The 18,432-nt window shown below is 46.4% G+C and overlaps 1 protein-coding gene across 3 annotated transcripts in view; it reads left to right on the forward strand.

Moving 5' to 3' along the window:
* Positions 1 to 18,432, forward strand: part of NUB1 (negative regulator of ubiquitin like proteins 1) — a 34,834-nt gene that overhangs the window by 12,671 nt on the left and 3,731 nt on the right. For all 3 annotated transcript variants that reach the window (XM_055421575.2, XM_055421572.2, XM_088834769.1), the window contains exons 4-12: positions 1,399 to 1,457; positions 2,426 to 2,496; positions 5,304 to 5,486; positions 5,680 to 5,771; positions 6,994 to 7,100; positions 12,142 to 12,328; positions 13,150 to 13,257; positions 13,900 to 14,052; positions 17,475 to 17,621. In XM_055421575.2, the coding sequence (XP_055277550.1) occupies positions 1,399 to 1,457; positions 2,426 to 2,496; positions 5,304 to 5,486; positions 5,680 to 5,771; positions 6,994 to 7,100; positions 12,142 to 12,328; positions 13,150 to 13,257; positions 13,900 to 14,052; positions 17,475 to 17,621 (1,107 nt within the window). The remainder of the gene's footprint in view (positions 1 to 1,398; positions 1,458 to 2,425; positions 2,497 to 5,303; positions 5,487 to 5,679; positions 5,772 to 6,993; positions 7,101 to 12,141; positions 12,329 to 13,149; positions 13,258 to 13,899; positions 14,053 to 17,474; positions 17,622 to 18,432) is intronic.

An 18,432-nucleotide genomic window follows, 5' to 3' on the forward strand; every position in this document is an offset into this window, starting at 1 on the left:
TGAAACTGCAGTCAGTAGGACACACCACACTGGAATTCATCTTTCTTTTTCTTTGCCGGTGGAGCCAGAGCGCGGTCAGCTGAGCGCCCAGGCGGGGCTGCCATGACTGGAGCCGCCTTGTGTCCCAGGCGCGTCCTCAGTAGTTGAAGTCCGGAAACGTTACGGAGGCAGGGCACCCAGAGGGGGCTGCGCCTCCAGAGGGGGCTGCGCCTTAGGACTGGTCAGTGTCCGTTAGTCTCAGAAGAGATGAAGATAGTGTGTGTCAGAATTGCCCTGTGACCCAGCTGTTTTACTCCAAGAGAAGGGAAAACTGTATCTGTACAAAGACTGTACCAGAGCATTTGTAGCAGCTCCGTTCACAATGGCCTAAAAGTGGAAACAGCCCTAATGCCTGTTGGTGGATAAATGGGGTGCACCCATAAAATGAGTTATTCAGCCATGAAAGGAGCAAAGTACTGATACTCTGCGATACCCAAAAACATTTTGAAAGAAGCCAGACACAGAAGACCACATACCGTGTAGTTTCATTTATATGAAATATCTAGAATAGGCAAATCCATAGAGAAAGAACATATGTTCATGGTTGTCTGGGGTGGGAAGCGGGAGGGGTTAGGAGGATAGGGCATGTTTGGTGAGGAGGTGGCGAAAATGCTCTGAAATTTTATTATGGTAACAGTCGTACAACTCTGTACACGTACCAGAAACCATCGACTCTTATACTTTAAACAGGAAACTTTAAGATGTGCAAATTACATCCCTGTGAAGCTGTTACAGGTTTCTAGGAAGAATAAAGAATTTGATGAGAAAAAGGACATTATATATGTATCTACCTCAGAATGCCAGTTCATGATTTTAAAAGGCAGTATGTATATACAGACTCCTCTGCTAGTACCAAGTACCTGGAAAAGCAGACCACCGATCAGAAAGCTGATTGGAGAGTGTGGAATCCGAGCAGGTGATTTGCGTAGTCTGGTCCTTGGTGGCCCTAGTGATTGCATATTTCCTTCTGAAGCCCAGCTGTCAGGGAAGGAGAGGTGCCGAAAGCTGTCCTGCCGCTGCCTTCTCGGTGGGTGTGGTGGGTGCTCGCCAAGGTGGTCCTAGTGCCGAGGTTGTGGGGTGGGTCCTCGTGGAGCAGAGGCAGTGCCCTGGAGCAGAACAGGACCTGCCCTGCCCCCAGCAGCTGACTGCCCCCCAGAGGCAGAAGCCCTGCCTGTGGGCCACACTGCTGCCCCCGCAAGGACTTCCGGGTCACAGGGTCAGGTTTTGTTCAGTAGCTTCCTGCCAGGCACGTGTCCTTTTAGTCCTTAATCAGAGAGACCTGCATGTTTTTACATCGTCTGATATCAACTTGTCTGGTTCCCAAAAGTGTCAAGTTCATGTTGTCTTCTTTATATACAGGATAGGAAAAACTTGTTGGAGACCCGCCTGCACATCACTGGCAGAGAACTGAGGTCTAAGTAAGTATCTGTGTGCCTGTGGCCCAGGGGCGCTCAGCTCCCTTACACCCACTCGTTTGGTCCCCCTTGTGAGGCACATGTGAGTCTCTCTCCCAGTGGAGGGGAAACTGAGGCTTTGAGGCTGAAGGGCTTGTTCAGGCTCACACTGGCATTTAAGGGCAAAGCCAGGACTCGTACCAGTCTCCTTTACTTCCCAGTGTGACTTGAGAGCTGGTGGGAACCCTGGAGGTGTGTACTTGGTCCATGTTTGAATCAGTGCGTGATAGAAATAGGAGGCAGCCTGATACTGGCCGTATCATTAGTTTTGAATTTTATGCCTTAATGCACTAATGGCTTGCTGTGATGTTCAGTGAAGTAGTTTGGACAGTTTCAGGCAGTTGGCCCATCTGTAAAAAGGAAAAAAAAAAAAAACGGCCCGTCACATTCTAGTGAAACTCTGACTTTTGAGACCTGGTCAGTTGTTTGATCTCCTTGAACATTTCTCAGTGGTGAGTGTTTTGATTGCCTCCAGGGCTAGGCAGTCTGTGTTTCCCCAGCTGATTTTCCTCATTTTCTTCTTGGGTCTGCATCAGGGCAGTCAGGGCTGCGTTCAGGAAGCCTCATCCACTCAGCCCACAGGGAGTGGAAGAGTGTGCGAACAACTGCCCCTTTACGGGCTCCTGCAGGGGGACCACAGGAGGTGTCGGGATGGGCGTTCTCCTCTCCTGCAGCTAGGGCCCTCCTGTTCAAACGGACACACAGCACCAGTGGTCTGTGCTTCACGAGGGACCAAGCCGCAAAACAGATCGTTTACAGAAGGACATGGTCTGTGACACAGTTTCAAACAGCCGTCTAGTAAGCTTGCTCTATCTGAAGTAATGTTTGTGCATCAGGAGAAGAATGTCTAAAATAGCTGTCACAGTAAAATCTGTTTAGTGGATAATACATAACCAATTGGGTTATCTATCGTTCTCTGGTTTATTTTACAGAATAGCCGAAACCTTTGGATTTCAAGAAAATTACATCAAAATTGTCATAAATAAGAAACAACTTCAACTAGGTATGCTACAGCACAGTATGCAGAATTTTTTAAATCAAGTTGCTAGAGAAATACTGACTTTGTATCTTTTTCCCCCTCACTCTTCCTCTGTTCAAAAATTTGGGGTGGCTTTATATATATAATGCAAAACCAGTTACTTTAGAGGTTGATGCGCAGTGGCAGTCTGACGGAATGCTGCAGGCCTGAAGTCTGGGGGTGCTGAAAGTGAAATAGCACTTCCTCTCTACCTGAGTGAGCACGGCAGGGGCTGTGGTGGGGAGCACTCCCTCAGAGAGCCTCAGGTAGAGCTCTGTCATGAGAACTTGAGGGACTGAAGAGGTCTGGCGTGTCTTGAGTGTGGACGGTAAGGAGAGACTAGTGCTTCTTAAGGATGGAGGAGCAGGCAGAGGCCACGTGGTAAAGACAGTAGTGGTGGTTCTTAACCAAGGGTGATTTTGCCATGCAGGGGACATTCGGCAATGTCTGGAGACAGGTGGTGCTGGTGGTAAAGAATCTGCCTGTTGGTGCCAGTGCAGGAGATGTCAGAGACACGGGTTTGATCCCTGGGTCAGGAAGATCCCCTGGAGAAAGAAATGGTAGCCCACTCCCGTACTCTTGCCTGGAGAATCCCATGGACAAAGGAGCCTGGTGGGCTACAGTCCATAGGGTCGCAAAGAGTTGGACAGGACCGAAGCAACTTGGCATACATGCATAGAGACGTTTTTGGTTGTCATGACTTGGTCGCAGGGGGCCAGAGGAGGCTGTACTCATAACAGTCAATGGGAGGACACCAGGGATGGTGCTGAACATCAAGGCACAGAAGAGCTCTTATCCAGGGACTTCCCTAGTGGTCCAGTGACTGAAACTGTGTGCTTCCCGTCCAGGGGGCCTGAGCTCAGTTCCTGACCGGGGAACTAGATCCCACATGCCACAACTGAGAGTTCACATGCCATAGCTAAGACCCGGCACAGCTAATAAATAATCAAACAAAAATAGATAGTAAAAGACTTGCCAGCTCACGATGCCAGTCGTGCAGCTGAGAAAGCCTGGATTTGAATCTCATTCATATTAGTGTTTCTCTCTAGGGAGACGGAGGAGGCGATGGCAGCCCAGTCCAGTCTTCTTGCCTGGAGAATCCCAGGGACGGCAGAGCCTGGTGGGCTGCCGTCTGTGGGATCGCCCAGAGTCGGACATGACTGAAGTGACTTAGCAGCAGCAGCAGCTCTAGGGAGGTGGAAAGCCATTGATGCTGGGGAGTAACCCACAATTATATTTGTGTTTCAGAGGTCACTTTGGCTGCAGTAGGGCTGTGAATATGAAGGGGACACGAATGGACTGGGGAGCCCAGTTAACTTCTGGAGGAGTTCAGGCGGGTGCTGGGTCTTTGGTTTCCAGTAGGTTCCCGTGACCTCCAGAGAGTCAGGTCCACATCCCAGCCTGGTTGGAATGTGGCCTCCCCAGCCCAGCCCTGTTCTTCCTTTCCAGCATTCCCACGAGCCATTCCTGTGGCCTCTTTTAGAGATCATTTCACTGGCATCTCGTCTCTTTGTTAGTTCTGTTTGTGGTATCCTTCGTTGTGCAGAAATCTTTGATGTTATCACATCCATCAGTTTTTCACCTTATTGTTTGTGTTTTAAGAAGTTCTTTCCCCAACCGCAGGACCACACGGTTAGTCTTCTACAATTTCTTATATGAATGAAGTCTTTAATCTATTCAGAGTCTCCCTCTATATGTAAAAGCTAGGATCCAGCTTTATTTTTCTCCCAGTATCTCCTACTAAATGTGCCTTCAGTAAACAAGCTTATTTTTTGGTATCCTCTTTATCAGGGCTGTGTTTCTATACTTCCTGTTCTTTTCATTTACCTGTAGGTTTATTCCTGAGCCAGAGCCATAGAGTTGTTTGTGTGTGTGTGTGTTTTAATTATTGTGGCTTTGTGGTAGTTTAAAATCTAGTAAGATGAGTGCCCCTCATGGCTTTTCTTTATCAAGGTAACTTGGCCACTGATGGATCTTTATTTTTCAGTATAAATATTAGAATGGTTGTCGAGTTTCTGAATACACATATGTACGTTTTTGTGTATATGTATGTATGTATATGAAGGTATGTTCAACTAGAGTTTTCCAGAAATGTTCAAGTTTATGTTGTGGTTCATAATATTATTTCATTATTTTATTAATGGTTGTGGTCTGTATTCACCCTTTTTCATCTTGCTTATTTGCACTGTGACTTTGTTAGGTTTGCATGTTTAATTTTTTTCATGGAGCCAGCTTTTGATTTTGGTAATATTCTGTTTCACTGACTTTTCACCTCTGTCTTTCCTCCCACCTTGTGTCTGAGAGCATGGACAGTAAGTGATTTATTCAGGGCCACGGGGTTGAGAAGGGGTGGAACCCAGGGTGTTTGTTTTCACCAGCTCAGTCAGTCCGCCCTCCCAGTGCGCTCCTGCACTCTGGCTCCTGGCCCGTGGCTGAGAACTGGATATGTCTCTAGCTGGAGGTAGGAGAACTCACTGCAGGACTTCCTCAGTTTCCCCTTATGTTGCCAGCAGAGTGCTCTCTCCAGAGTAGATTCTCAGACTGATTGCTTTAGTTTGATTTTAGGATGGGAGTAAAGAATTAATATAGTCAGCTAATTTCACTGACTGATTTGAACCCATGCTTAACAGTTAACGCAGTTAAACAACCAGATTTAAGCACATTCTCACCAATCATGGCACGGTGGTTTGCGAGGGCTAACGCAGGCTGAAGAATTCCATGTGACAGAGAAGGTGGCCTGTTATCCAGTGCACCTAATGACTCTTTATAATACGGATTTCTGATCGTGACAGGGGAAACGCTTAAGGAGCAGGGAGTGACCCACAATGTGAAAGCTATGGTTCTGGAACTAAAACAGTCTGAAGAGGACGTGAGAAAAAACTTCCAGGTTGAAGAAGAAAAGCAAAATGAAGCCAAACTAGAGGAAAAGAGAATTCAGAGGACTAAGAGAGGACTGGAGATCCTTGCGGAGAGAGGTACACAGAACTTCAGACTTCTCCGCTCAAGTCCTCGAAGCGGGCGGCGAGAGTGGGCTGGGCTCGAGGGTGGAGAGTTGGGGGGTATCACATTTCTCATTGGCCTTTCTTTCCCAACAGTCTCACATTTTTTAATGTCCCCATCACTGCTTTTTAACCTTGAACTAATGGAGTGTTTCTTGGGTTTTTGCAGCTGAGATGGTGATGGATCCAGAAGCCACACCATACTTAGACATAGCTAACCAGACGGGCAGATCAATCAGAATCCCTCCATCAGAGAGAAAGGTAAGTTCTGTAAGAAACGTGTGGCTTGCTCTTTGATTTGCTGTCAGAACAGAAGTGGATTCTACTTATTTTGTCTTGGAATGTTACATAAAGGACTAGAAACAGCTTTCTGTCTCCAGTTGCTAAACAGAGAATGTAACCTACATATGATGCGCATCTCATTTGGCTGGCCCACCTGGTAAGTTCAGTGCAGAATGGCAGGAGCAGTGGCTTCCTGTGACAGTGATTGTCGCAGTGTAATTTATTTTCCTCGAGGCCACATTCCCTAGGAGATGGATCAGAATGGGAGCCGGGGGCTGCGTAGTTGGGAAAAGCGTGACAGATGGTTCTTCCGCTTCTTCCCTCTGGCCCCGCAGCCCCGCTGTCTAATTGGAGTAAGGGGAGGCGGCTTTACCTTAGAGCGTATCCAAAGGGGTCTTTCTAGCCGCATCTGCAACTTGGCTCGTGACATCAGTCTCTGAGCTGGAATGCAGTAGCTTCTTACATGAAAAGCTTTAATGGCTGTGGGTCAAGTTGATTTTAATTTTTCATTCTTTAAAGGACATTTTTGAGTAGTTTTCACTGTATGGGTTACGTTGTTTAAAGTTAAATTTTAATAAGAGAACTTTGTAAGACTCACTGAGTTGATTTTTTTATGGTAATTATTTTCCCACTGCAAGTATTATATCCTCATATTAAATGATAATATTTAGATCTTTGTGGAAAACCTTTACAATATTTATATAAGAATTCAAATTAAAAATATTAATGAATTTTAAGGAAATTTGGATTGTCTTAGAAAAATTGTTTCAGAAATGCTACAGTTGACAGATTCTTCAGAGAAAAACCCAGTTAAGAATAGAAAGTGAAATGAATGAATGAATGTTCTTTCTAAAAAGGATACAGTCATTACTGGCTTTTTTAAAATATGTTTAGTCTTATGGATACTAGAAATAGACCCAGATCAGCAGATACGAAAATAAACTGATGGGAACAAAAGGACAGGTACATTTAATGTCCCTCAAAGGGACAGACTCATTAATTGGAGTTCTTGTTTCAGTGTTTAAATGAGATGAAGCTTTAATTCTGTTTTCCTTAATTTTGGCTTTTAGATTCAGTTGTGATCTTAGGTTTTTTTGTTTGTTTTCACGTTCTTTGATTTCTTTAGACTTAATCTGCTTTTAATATAATTTGTTTTATTATAGTTTAAAGTGATGTTTTTTCAATCCTTATTTTTCCCTAGGCCCTTATGTTAGCTATGGGGTATCATGAGAAGGGCAGAGCTTTCCTGAAAAGAAAAGAATATGGAATAGCCTTGCCTTGTCTGCTGGACGCTGACAAATATTTCTGGTAGGCACTTTTGTCCTTGGTGGATGCCAGCTTGAAGGAGGGTGGCAGTTACACGTAGCACCTTCCCCGCCCCATGCACTTTGGACTTGAGGTTTTCCCCCCAGGACGGTTAATGTAGAAGAATAGTTGTGATGCAGACTGACTGGTGAACTGTTTCTCCCCATCGTATTTCTAATTGATGACTACAGAAGTTTATATACTTAAGCGCTAATTTTTTTTTACAACAAGCACGTAGGATTTCATGTCAGTTTCTTACGATGCGTGCCCGCCTGAACTACGACTGACTCTGCGGTCCCCGTCAGCTTTTCGCCTGATGGTTTTGGTGATCATTCTCCAAATCCGTTGTTTCATAGGGGCTCAGAATGATGATAGCTCATTATTCTTCTGCATTTATTGCTGGAATTCATTTGAAAAATACTTTTCCTCATCAGTCGCTTGGTTCTCTTGAGGTACAGTTTGTACAGAAAGACAGAACAAAATGCTTGGTTCTTTCTCCTTATTGTTTTCAGCATAAATGAGTGGCTTCCCTAGCATATTCTAAAGACGACATCACTGGTGAGGCTTCCCTGCCTTTTTTTTTTGTCAGTATGAGCTCATGGATTTTAACACATTTGATGTGTTTCAAACCTTAGTGCTTATGTTGGTCTTCAGTGGGCAGGTGGCCCTGCAGCCCTTTGCCCCGATGCTGGTGGTCTGCGTACTCTCTGCTGTCTGTTGTCCAAAACTGGTCCAGACTCACGCTGGCTATTTCCTGCCCTAGCACTTTCTCAAGGGCTCTGGTGCCTCTTAATGGGAAGTAGTACTGAGATGAAACATTTGAGAGAGAGACTTGATGTTTGCAACGGTCAAAAGGTAATGGCTTTAGTGTTATTTTCTTTTCCATTTTGAGAAATTCCCAATATATACAGTTTACTTCAAGAAGATAAATGTTGGTATTTTTAGTTTGCCAGCTGTACAAGTAGTACCTTGTGTTTTAAGTGAACCAGCTTAAATGTAGGCATAAAGGGGGATTTATTTTCTAAAATATTTGGGAGGCAGGGAAGTAACCAGAAGGGGGGCTTGGTGCCTCTGCCATTTGCTTCCCCTGCCTCTTTGTCTCTGCTTTTATCTGAATGTCAGCATTATTCTCTTCTGCTACAGGCAGTGTAGGCTGTAAGTTAGTCATTAAATTCAGATACATTTTTTATTTCCTTCCACAGTTGTTTCTAACTTTTTGTTATGGAAAATCTCAAACATATATAATAATAGAGATTAATATAATGAGTTCCCATAGACTTTTCATTCATCTTCAGCAGTTATCAAGACATGGTTGATCTTGATGTGTCTATGTGAGCCTTTCTGTTTTTGTTTTTTTTTTTACTCTGGAAAAACCCTTGAAATCATTTTCAGGTCTCAGGGAACCCTTGAAAAACAATAATAACTCTCTTTTCAGTTCACAGTACATTCACACGTTCAATCAGTAGTACATATAATCAATAATAATTGTCAGTGCCTTTTTAAGTAGAAAATGTTATTTTCTGGGGAATCTGTTTATTCAGGCTAGCTTACTAGCATACTTTCTGTGTGAGTTCCTGCTCTTCGTCAAAGGGATCCACTCTTAACGCAAGGCAGCGTGGAGATGGAGGAGACGTCCCCTGTCTCCTTTCCCCCGTGACGTCTTCCTGCCTTCTCCCAGCAGCTCGAGTTCTCTCCCAGCTCTCTGTTGCACATCTCGGGGTGTGGTATGGAGCGGGACTGAGGGCAGCTTCTCTCTCACTTTGACCTCGAAAGGGGAGTTCTGCTCTTGGCCAGGATGGAGTGGCAGGACTAGTTTCCTCTCCCCTGCCTCAACTGAGACATGGGGCACACTGTATACAAACAGTGGTTTTCCGGCGATGCGGGGCAGTGGTCCCTGAGGTGGGGAGCACTCAGTGGTCAGCTCACTGCCTGGCGTTCCCAGACCTCAGTGTGGGGAGGAGAAACCCAGGCAGGGCCTCCTGGTCTTCCCCGAGTGCAGAGCTGGAGCTCAGGGAGAAGGGAGCTGCCCGAGGGAGAGCATGGGTGAGTCCTGAGGGCAGCCCGGGGTCTTCTGCTGGGTGACGCCAGCACACGCCTGAGGGGACTCCATCCCCCGTAGAGAAGTCAGTAGGGCGTGGCCTCAGAAGAAGGCCTAGTGTTGCCCTCCAGACTGCTCTGGTCCCACCTAACAAGGCATCTCACCACCACCTTAGACAACATTCTAACTGCATCCCAAGCAGCAGTTAATGGTGCTTACTAGCTCAGACTGTAAAGCATCCGCCTGCAACGCAGGAGACCTGGGTTCAATCCCTGGGTTGGGAAGATCCCCTGGAGAAGCAAAGGGCAACCCACTCCAGGATTCTTGCCTGGAGAATTCCATGGAGAGATGAGCCTGGTGGGCTACAGTCCATGGGGTCACAAAAGTCAGACATGACTGAGCGACTAACACACACACACTCTGAACCCAAGCACAAGATATGAAAAAAACTGCATGCAATCCAGTTCCTTGCTGCCAGTAACAAAACTATAAATGACTTTTTAGCCAACTTTCCTTTTTAAAAAAAAAACAGATACTAAGCTACCCTGGTGGGTCATATAGTAAAGAATCCACGTGCAATGCAGAAGACCCAGGTCCAATCCCTGGGTCAGGAAGATCCCCTGGAGAAGGGCATGGCTACCCACTCCAGTATTCTTTTCTGGGGGGTATTCTAGGCTGGGGAATCCCATGGACAGAGGAGCCTGGTGGCCTACAGTCCATGGGGTCACAAAGAGTTAGACACAACTGAGCGACTAACATTTTCCCTTTCACGCTTTAGCTTACCTTTCTTGAAATTAATATCTTCATGTAAATTTTAAAGGCAAGTATAGTAGATTTCTATTAAATAACTGACTTAAGCCCAAATGTGATTTTATTTAAATCAATGTTATATGTTGATTTTAATGTTTTTAACATGAAAATTTATTGGCTATAGACTATTAAGTCTACTAAAGCAAAATCAATAAAACATACTCTAAGACACAATTTTATAGCAAGGCATTACATTTCTGAGTGACATGATCAAGTTCATATGTAGTCCTAACAATTCCAAAATTATTATATAAGGTGATACCATCTCTTTTATAGTAAGGCCGCTATGTGAATAAAACGTGTTATTTTTTTAAAACTGAAAGAATGAAGTGACCTTCACATGAGTCCTGTTCCTGGGTCTTGGTTTTGGTTTTGGCTGCACAGACACTCTGTCCTGGGTCAGACGTGTATGGGCGATTTTATTTTTAACTGGAAGGAGGGAGGCACTTTCTGTCCTTGCTCTCAGTGCGTGTTAGACACGAGTGAGCCTCTTCACGTGGGTAGGACTTTGAAAGCCGTGCTAAATGCCGGCTGCTTTCCTGAGGACAGCAGGGTAGGCTTCTCTCCCAGAAACGCAAGGTGTCTCCAGGTAGATCAGTCAGTCTCACCTGGAGTGGAAGGTTAGACCACTCAGGACCATGAACTTCTTCCTCTCCCCTCAATGTCAAGTTCTCAGGCGAAGCAGAGACTCGCAGAAGGTGCCCCTCCCCTGGTCAAACAGCTTTGTGTGTGCGTGTGTGTAAAAGATGGTGTGTGTGTAAAAGATGGTGTATATGTTGCAGAACATTCACAAAGATGAAATGATCCAGCAAAGCAACCACAAACAAACAGGAGAATCCTGCCCTGAGTGGTTATTCTTACGCCCTAATGGATTATCCAATGTGTACCCTGGCATGTAAGCATTCCACTTAGGAGACTTCTGCTTTTTTTAAAGCGTAAATGACAGAGCGCTTTTGTTTTTTTTTTATTTTTCCCAAGCAGATTTTGATGGGCAAGATGTGAAACAGTCTGCTTTTTAGTAGGAGACCAACAAAAACAGATGAGATCTCTACAGTTTGTGGATGTGTAGTGCATGGTTCCATATGTTTTACTTTTCTTGCCGAAGGGGGTTCAAACTTGAGATCTAGATTTGCATTATGAATTTCTAAGATAATCACAGTCTGAAGTCAAAATAAATAATCTCAAAGTCCATCTGTGTCAGCTGTCCATCACCTTGTCTGTCTGCTCCCTTTGTATCTGGGTTCAGCACTGGGCCCCAAGATCAGCTAGGCATTCAGAGCCTGGCATTTTTCTGGATTGCTTTTCTCCCACCTTAATGTGACTGGACAGGAATGCCTTTTTCAGTTTTCATCCGTTGAAGCCTTCATAGTAAGAGGGGATTTTTTTTTTTGGTGTGCTTTTTAAAGCCTTGATTCTCACATTGGCTGTCTATTAGAATCACTTAGGGGGATTTGGACTTCCCTGGTGACTCAGTGGTAAATAACCCACTTGCCAACGCAGGAGGAAGGAGGTGCAAGTTCAGTCTCTAGCTCGGGAAGATCCCCTGGAGAAAGGGAATGGCAACCCACTCCAGTATTCTTGCCTGGGAAATACCATGGACAGGAGAGCCTGGTGGGCTACAGTCCAGGGGGTCACAAAGAGTTGGACACAACTGAGCAACCAAACAACAACAACAGGAGGAGGATTTTAGAAACACACCATCCAGGCCCCACCTCCAGAGGCTCTATTACAGTTGATCCAGCATCCGTTTGTTGTTGTTTTTTAAGACAAAAACAAATGGAAAAGGAAACAAAAACTTCTCACATCCTGGTAATTCTAATTTGCAGTCAGAGTTGGAAACCACTGCTTTAAAGCATGGTCTCCTCATGTTTGCTGAGGGGTACTGATCCAGTGACCCTTATTTCTACTTCCCGCCAGGCGTCTTTCCCCTCATAGCAAGGGTGTGTGTGTGTCCGTCTGTCTTTCTCTTCCCCTCCCAAGGCAGACGGTGTTGAGCTTCTGTTTCTGAACCCTCACTGCTTTCTTTCCTCATTGGAAGAATTCAGATTACACGCAGAGTTCCCTTCACAAACACTGAGATCTCTGTCTTAGTCTTTGGAAATACACCAATAACTGGAGGGAAAAAATTCCAGTAATTCACAAAAAAGGGTTTTTAAAGCTGCTCGTCAGTGATGTCATTCCCTGCCTCCTTGGCAGCGAGTGCTGCAGAGAGCTGCTGGACACGGTGGACAACTACGCGGTGCTCCAGCTGGACATAGTGTGGTGCTACTTCCGCCTGGGACAGCTGGAGTGCCTGGACGATGCAGAGAAGAAACTGAAGGTGGCCCAGGAATGCTTCAAAAAGTGTTACGGAGAAAACCATCAGAGACTGGTCCACATAAAAGTACGTTGCTGTAATTCATTTTAGGTGTTGCTGAGCCCTTTTCTAGAGTTTGAGTTTATTCCTATTAAAGTATTTAGACTGCTGTCAAAGGTGATTAAGCAATAGTAGTTTTCAGCGAGCTCTTTTATTTTGTTTTTGTATCGTTTGACCATGCCATGGGGCATATGGGATCTTAATTCCCCAATCAGGGATCCATCCCATGCCCCTTGCATTGGCTGCACAAGTGTCCTAACCACTAGAACTCCAGGGAAGTCCCCTTCAGCTATATTTTAAAGGGATTGATAAACATTTTAAAAGTTAGCCTATGACTTTGGTCTTTGCAGCATTTAGCCCAGAAGTGACACAGTTTTCTAGTCATACAACCCCATGGATCACCCTGACTGAGAGATCTGGTGGCTGTATTAAGTAGAATTTTATGAAGGATTTAAATACAGAAAACAAACACTTTGAACAGGATCAGCTCACGTGAGTGAGTCACGGCTCCAGAGCTAGGCTTTACATAATGACTTTTCTCAGGTGATTTCCACGGGTCATCAGAATTCTGCTTGGGAATCACAGGGCAACACAAGATACTCCTGGTTTGGGATGTTGCATACTTCATCCTGCCCAGCGGGGCCCTGGCCTGTGTGCCTGGAGATAGGGCTTCTGATGGGGACGTTAGTGCCATTGTCCATTGCGAGCTTTACTTTTGCCATCATCAACAGGGAAGATAGAGTTTAGTGACGCCATTTTGCCCCTGTAAAGATGAAGGCAATTATAAATGTATTATAGACCTATAATGAGAAATTAGTTTTATTCTTTTTTTCTCCCAATAATTTTAGGGAAATTGTGGAAAAGAGAAAGTCCTGTTTTTAAGACTTTACTTGCTTCAAGGCATCCGAAATTACCACAGTGGAAATGGTGAGGAGGCTTACGAATATCTCAACAAGGTAAGCAAAGCGGGCTCCAGAGTCAGAACTGCCCTCACCTACTGTGTTTTAGTGGTGTGTGACTGGCAGGCCACGCGCGTCTCCCTCCGCTTCCCTCTCCTTCACGTACGCCGTGAACATATTTGTGTCTGTGAGTGCAGGCAGGATGCTGTAATAAGGAAACCTTACCAAGGCAGTGGCTTTTATTGGCCCCAAGTTACCAGTCCTCTTCTGGCTGTCGAGGTGAGCCGGGTTGCTGCTGGTATGGCTGCCAGGGTGGCTCCTGTCAGAGCCTCTTCCTGCCAGCAGAGGGCGCAGGAGAGTCTAGGGCGAGGCGACCCGGTCATTTCTGCTACAAGGCCATTGGCTGCACCCAGCTCCACTTCAGGGGACTTCATTACCAAAAAAAGAGGAGAGAATGGATCCCAGCCCCTCCCATGGTCCTCGGCCTATTTTCTCATGCTACCCTGCGTGTAAGTCCCGTGAGCAGAGAGGGTGTTGTCTGTTTGCACTCGCACTGGTTGACAGTAGGTCACGTTTAGAGTTTTTATCTAAACCGTAATTTGCATTGGGTACAACCCAGTTTCCTTTAAGTGCTAGCTTTGTGTTCAGCTTTAATGTTGCTAATGGTTACATGATCCTTATATTTTTCTCTGTCCATAGGCATGTCAACTCTTCAAAGAGCTGTATATTGATCCATCCAAAGTTCACAGTCTGATGCAGTTGGGATTTAGTGCCCAGGAAGCTCGGCTTGGCCTGAGGGCATGTGACGGGAACGTGGACCACGCGGCTGTCCACATCACCAACCGCAGAGAGGTACCGTAGCATGGTCCCGGCAGCGTCCGGTGAGGCCCCAAAGCGCCTCAGCTCGGACATAACAGGGTAGAGACAGACAGTCCCACAGCAGGTATTAACAGGGAAATCTTCATCTCTTCAGACTGGGAAGTCAGGAGAAAAATTTGTCTTTTTTCTTGCGTCAGTTTTCGACAGTAAACGACGGTTTCCTTCGTTTTGCTGTGGTGGCAGGTAGCTCGCAAGTACACTCTTAACGACTGTAGTCGAGCGGTCCTCTCTCTCTCTCTCGCATAGTGTGCTTCTGGAAGCCGTTTCAAAGGGGGCTGTGTTTCCTCCGTTTTACCCTTGCTGTGGTGGCAGGTACTTGCAAGTACAGTCTTAACGACTGCAGTCGAGCGGTCCTCTCTCTCTCTCTCTCTCTCGCACAGTGTGTTTCTGGAAGCCGTTTCAAAGGGGCTGTGTTTCCACCGGGTCATGGTTACAGTTCAGGGTGTCATTCTTGCCTAGAAAAATGAGTCAGATCATACGAGCAATTAACAATATGTTATGAAAGCAAAGATTCAAAACTGTAATAATTTAAAACAATTAGAAATAAGTAGTTTTAAAAAAGAAACTAGGATTTGGAGAGTTGAAAGGATTTTTACTATGTCTAATATGCTGGTTTTACAAATGAGGAAAACAGGCTCAGGGGTGGACTTTTCTGGGGTCATGGGTCACGTCAGTGGCAAAACCTGAACTGAGGCTTTGGTTTTCTTCTGTACTTTCTAATTCCCGTATGAGAACAGCATTCTGAGTTTTTACAGAAGGTTCTGAAAAGCCAAGACATAAAAAGTGGTAAAAGTTACCACTTCGCTTCCTAACTTTTTATAAGTAGCAAAAACAAGTTTTTTTTTTTAAATAGTGGTGTCCTATTGGATGTGCGTTTAATGAATTAAACTATAAGCCCTTGGAGAAAATAAAAACAACAATGGATATATAACAGTTGACCTTGCTCACTCTTCCACCCATTGAATGTGTAGTTTGGATGCTTTTGGTTGAAGGCAACAAATTCAGACTGGCTTAAACACCCAGTGAAGAGGGTGCAGGAGAAGTGTACTGGCCTGATTAAGTGTGAAGAGCCAGAGGCGGGCTGGGTTTCAGGTCCGTTTTAGGGGCGCTTCGCCCTGTCCTGAGTTCTGGTTTCTGTCTCCCCACCTCCTCTGTGTTAGCAGGGTCATTCCATCACAGCAGGAGCAGCTCCCAGAGCCCTCAGAGACCTCCTGAGCTGCTCACTGATTGGCCACCCTGGAGCCAGTCGCTGTGGCCAGGGGCATGCCACAACCTGAGTGGTTTGCACCTGTCTCCCTCATTTAGGCGGGCAAGGGCCTCCCCGGGGAGCTGGTCAGCCTCCCACACCCTTGGGCGTGCTAGGGTAGCTGGTGGGAAGAGTAGCTCCGAGGCCCATATAATGTGAGCTCCGGTGAATCTGCCGTCCTCTCGGCTCCTGAAGCTCTGAGTTTGAGCATCTCACTGAGTTGAGGGTAATATGTGATGCCTAGAAGTTGGACTTTCTTGTGCTTCGTGGCCCTGAGTTCAGGCCAGCTTCTCATCTGGCGAAAACAGCAGACTAATGGAATTGAGGCCACTTACAGCGCTGACGTGTTAAGGGCCTGTGAGAGGCCGCGTTGCAGCCTTCCTAAGAGACGTGCGCTCGTTTGCCTGGACGTAGCCATGAGTTTAGAACCCAGGTCTCTCTCGTAGCATCTGACTTTACTGTGTCTCCAGAATATTGCTGTGCGATACTCACTGTCATTTCCTTGGTTTATTTTCCTAATCCTAGTGTAAGGAGGAATAGCGTATATCTGTGTGGTTAAACGGAGAAGGCAATGGCAAGCTACTCCAGTACTATCGCCTAGAAAATCCCATGGATGGAGGAGCCTGGTAGGCTGCAGTCGTGGGGTAACAAAGATTCGGACACGACTGAGTGGCTTCACTTTCACTTTTCACTTTCATGCATTGGAGAAGGAAATGGCAACACACTCCAGTGTTCTTGCCTGGAGAATCCCAGGGACGGGGGAGCCTGGTGGGCTTCTGTCTATGGGGTCGCACAGAGTTGGACACGACTGAAGTGACTTAGCAACAGCAGTAGCAGCAGTGTGGTTAAAAGAGAACTGACTTAGACATTTGTGACTAAGGGAAAAGTCTCTGAGGCCCCAGCTTTGTGTCAGCTCTGAGAGAGAGGAGGCCCGAGGCCCGTGTCTGCTGGCTGGCCAGCAGCGTCTTCCTCTGCTTGAGGTTCCTCATGCTTCTTAGCCTTTGAAATATAAATGAAAGAAGCTGGAATTGAAAGCAGAGGATGAAGCAGGGTAAAGGCATTTAACGCTGTGTGTATGTGTGAGTGCAAGTCGAAATGTGAGCGGTAAGAATACTTCTGCTGGCCCGGGTGGGTTTTGTGGGGAAGCAGGAGAGGTCAGCTTGGATGCGGAGCTGGGGTCTGGGAGCCGGGGCCGCCTCTTTGGGTTCGAGGTGAGGCCACTGCAGGTTCTGAGTAGGGGGGGAGCTGATGGGCCTGTGCAGAACGCCTTGGAGTGGGGAGATGGCCTGGAGGAGGCATTAGAGGACATGGTGGAGGCGCATACAGAGTCCAGGTGCAGTGGGGGCGCTGGTCTGCAGAGCTGCGAGGCTGTCCTTGGCCTGGTCATTCACAGGCGGGTTCTCTGGTGCTGTAACCAGGAGAGTACAGGCGGGGGTGGTCTTCATCTCTGGAAACATCTGGGGCAGTCCATCCTCCTGGTCCCGCTGCCAGCTGGGAATGCTTGGTCTGGCGCGAGGAGTCCCTTCTTTTCCTGGGCGGTGAGGCTGTGATCCCACTCTGAGAATATAGAAGGGACCCTTGTACTTGGGCTGAGCCGTGGAGGTAGGAACAGATACATCAGAGGAGAAAAGGCTGTTTTCTCTGCTGTCCTCCCCACGCTGGGCCAAGGACTGACCACGTCTAGAATGTACAGGAGGCCATCTCCCAGCTCTGTGGTCTGTGATAGCCTTGACTGGGTCACCCAGCTGTCTTGAGAAATTTCTGACTTCTCGTTGGCAAAATGATGAGGCTGGATTCAGTTAGTGGTTTTCAAACTCACTTTATTTTTTTTAAGCAGCAGAAATCCTTTTAAAATGATACTTGTGGGAATCCCCTGGCAGCCCACTGGTTAGAGCTCTGCACTTTCACTGACACTGCTGGGTTCAGTCCCTGGTCGAGGAACTACGATCCCACAAGCCCAACAGTTTGGCCAAAAAAATAAGTACGTGCAAAAAAAAATTTTTTTTAAATACAGGCATAAAAATAAAATGACACTTGTTTTCAAAACAAACTCAGAACTCTCTTGATTAGGACTGAGGTAGGAAGAGGAGAAGACAGTGATCTACAAAATCACAATCCCTAACCCGGTGACTTTGCTGTTTTCCTGAAGGAACTGGACCAAATAAAGAAGGAGGAAAGAGAGAAGAAAAGACGCCGCCTGGAGAACATTAACCATTTGAAAGGAATGGGCTACTCCACGCGAGCAGCCAAGCAGGCACTCCATCAGGCCGGCGGGAACCTGGAGGAGGCCCTGAAGGTAACCCTCCTTGGCCTCTGGCCTCTCAGAGCAGCCTAGCTCACGGCCGAGGTGCTGTCTCCTCCACTTTCTCATCTAAGCGGCTCTCTGGTCCTTTCTGGCACCAGGAGCCCCGCCGCTGTGGTCTGGCTCCTCCTCATTCCTGGTCTGGATCTAAGGGTCAGAGGTCTCCTGCTCGCACCCAGTGGCCGAGCTGGATTGCTGCGCCCCACCCAGCTGGGGGCATGTCCCTGATACGTCAGGGCTCCCAGGGTGAGAACTCCGGTGAGGTTTCTGGTTGCAACAGAAGGAGCTTCACGGTAACGTGGAAGAAGAGAAAGGTGGTTGAAGTTTCAGTGTAGTTTTTTTTTAATTAAAATGTTTTATTTGAATATCTAATTTTATCATATAGTCAATAGTACATGTTGGCAACAGGGCATTTTAAAGAAATCCTCAGCAGTGACTCAGAAGCTTGGGGTCCAGATGAGTGGTATAACTCTGCCTGGGTCCACATCCTTTCTGATTTGTGTTCACAGAGCAGATGGGTACTTAATGAGGGCAGGCACTGTGCGGACTTCATTTCCTCCAGGTTCCTAATTAAAGAATAGAATCTACTTTTCTAAGAAAAAAGTAAATTCAATGAGAGTTCAGCTCTGAGAGTTTGAAGCCTGTACTCTTATATACTTCTATAAATTTTGATTTGTGTTTAGAGAGCAATAAAGTTTATATAAGAAAAAAAAAAGGCGAAGTGGGGTGAAGCCCCCGCCTGCCCTTGGGGAGCCCACAGATGGGCGGAGAGCACAGTGGGGTCAAAGCAACCATGTGGGACCCC

Source organism: Moschus berezovskii, chromosome 3, assembly GCF_049115385.1.
Source record: "Moschus berezovskii isolate FMDL1 chromosome 3, NW_MosBer_1.0, whole genome shotgun sequence".
Classification (NCBI taxonomy): domain Eukaryota; kingdom Metazoa; phylum Chordata; class Mammalia; order Artiodactyla; family Moschidae; genus Moschus; species Moschus berezovskii.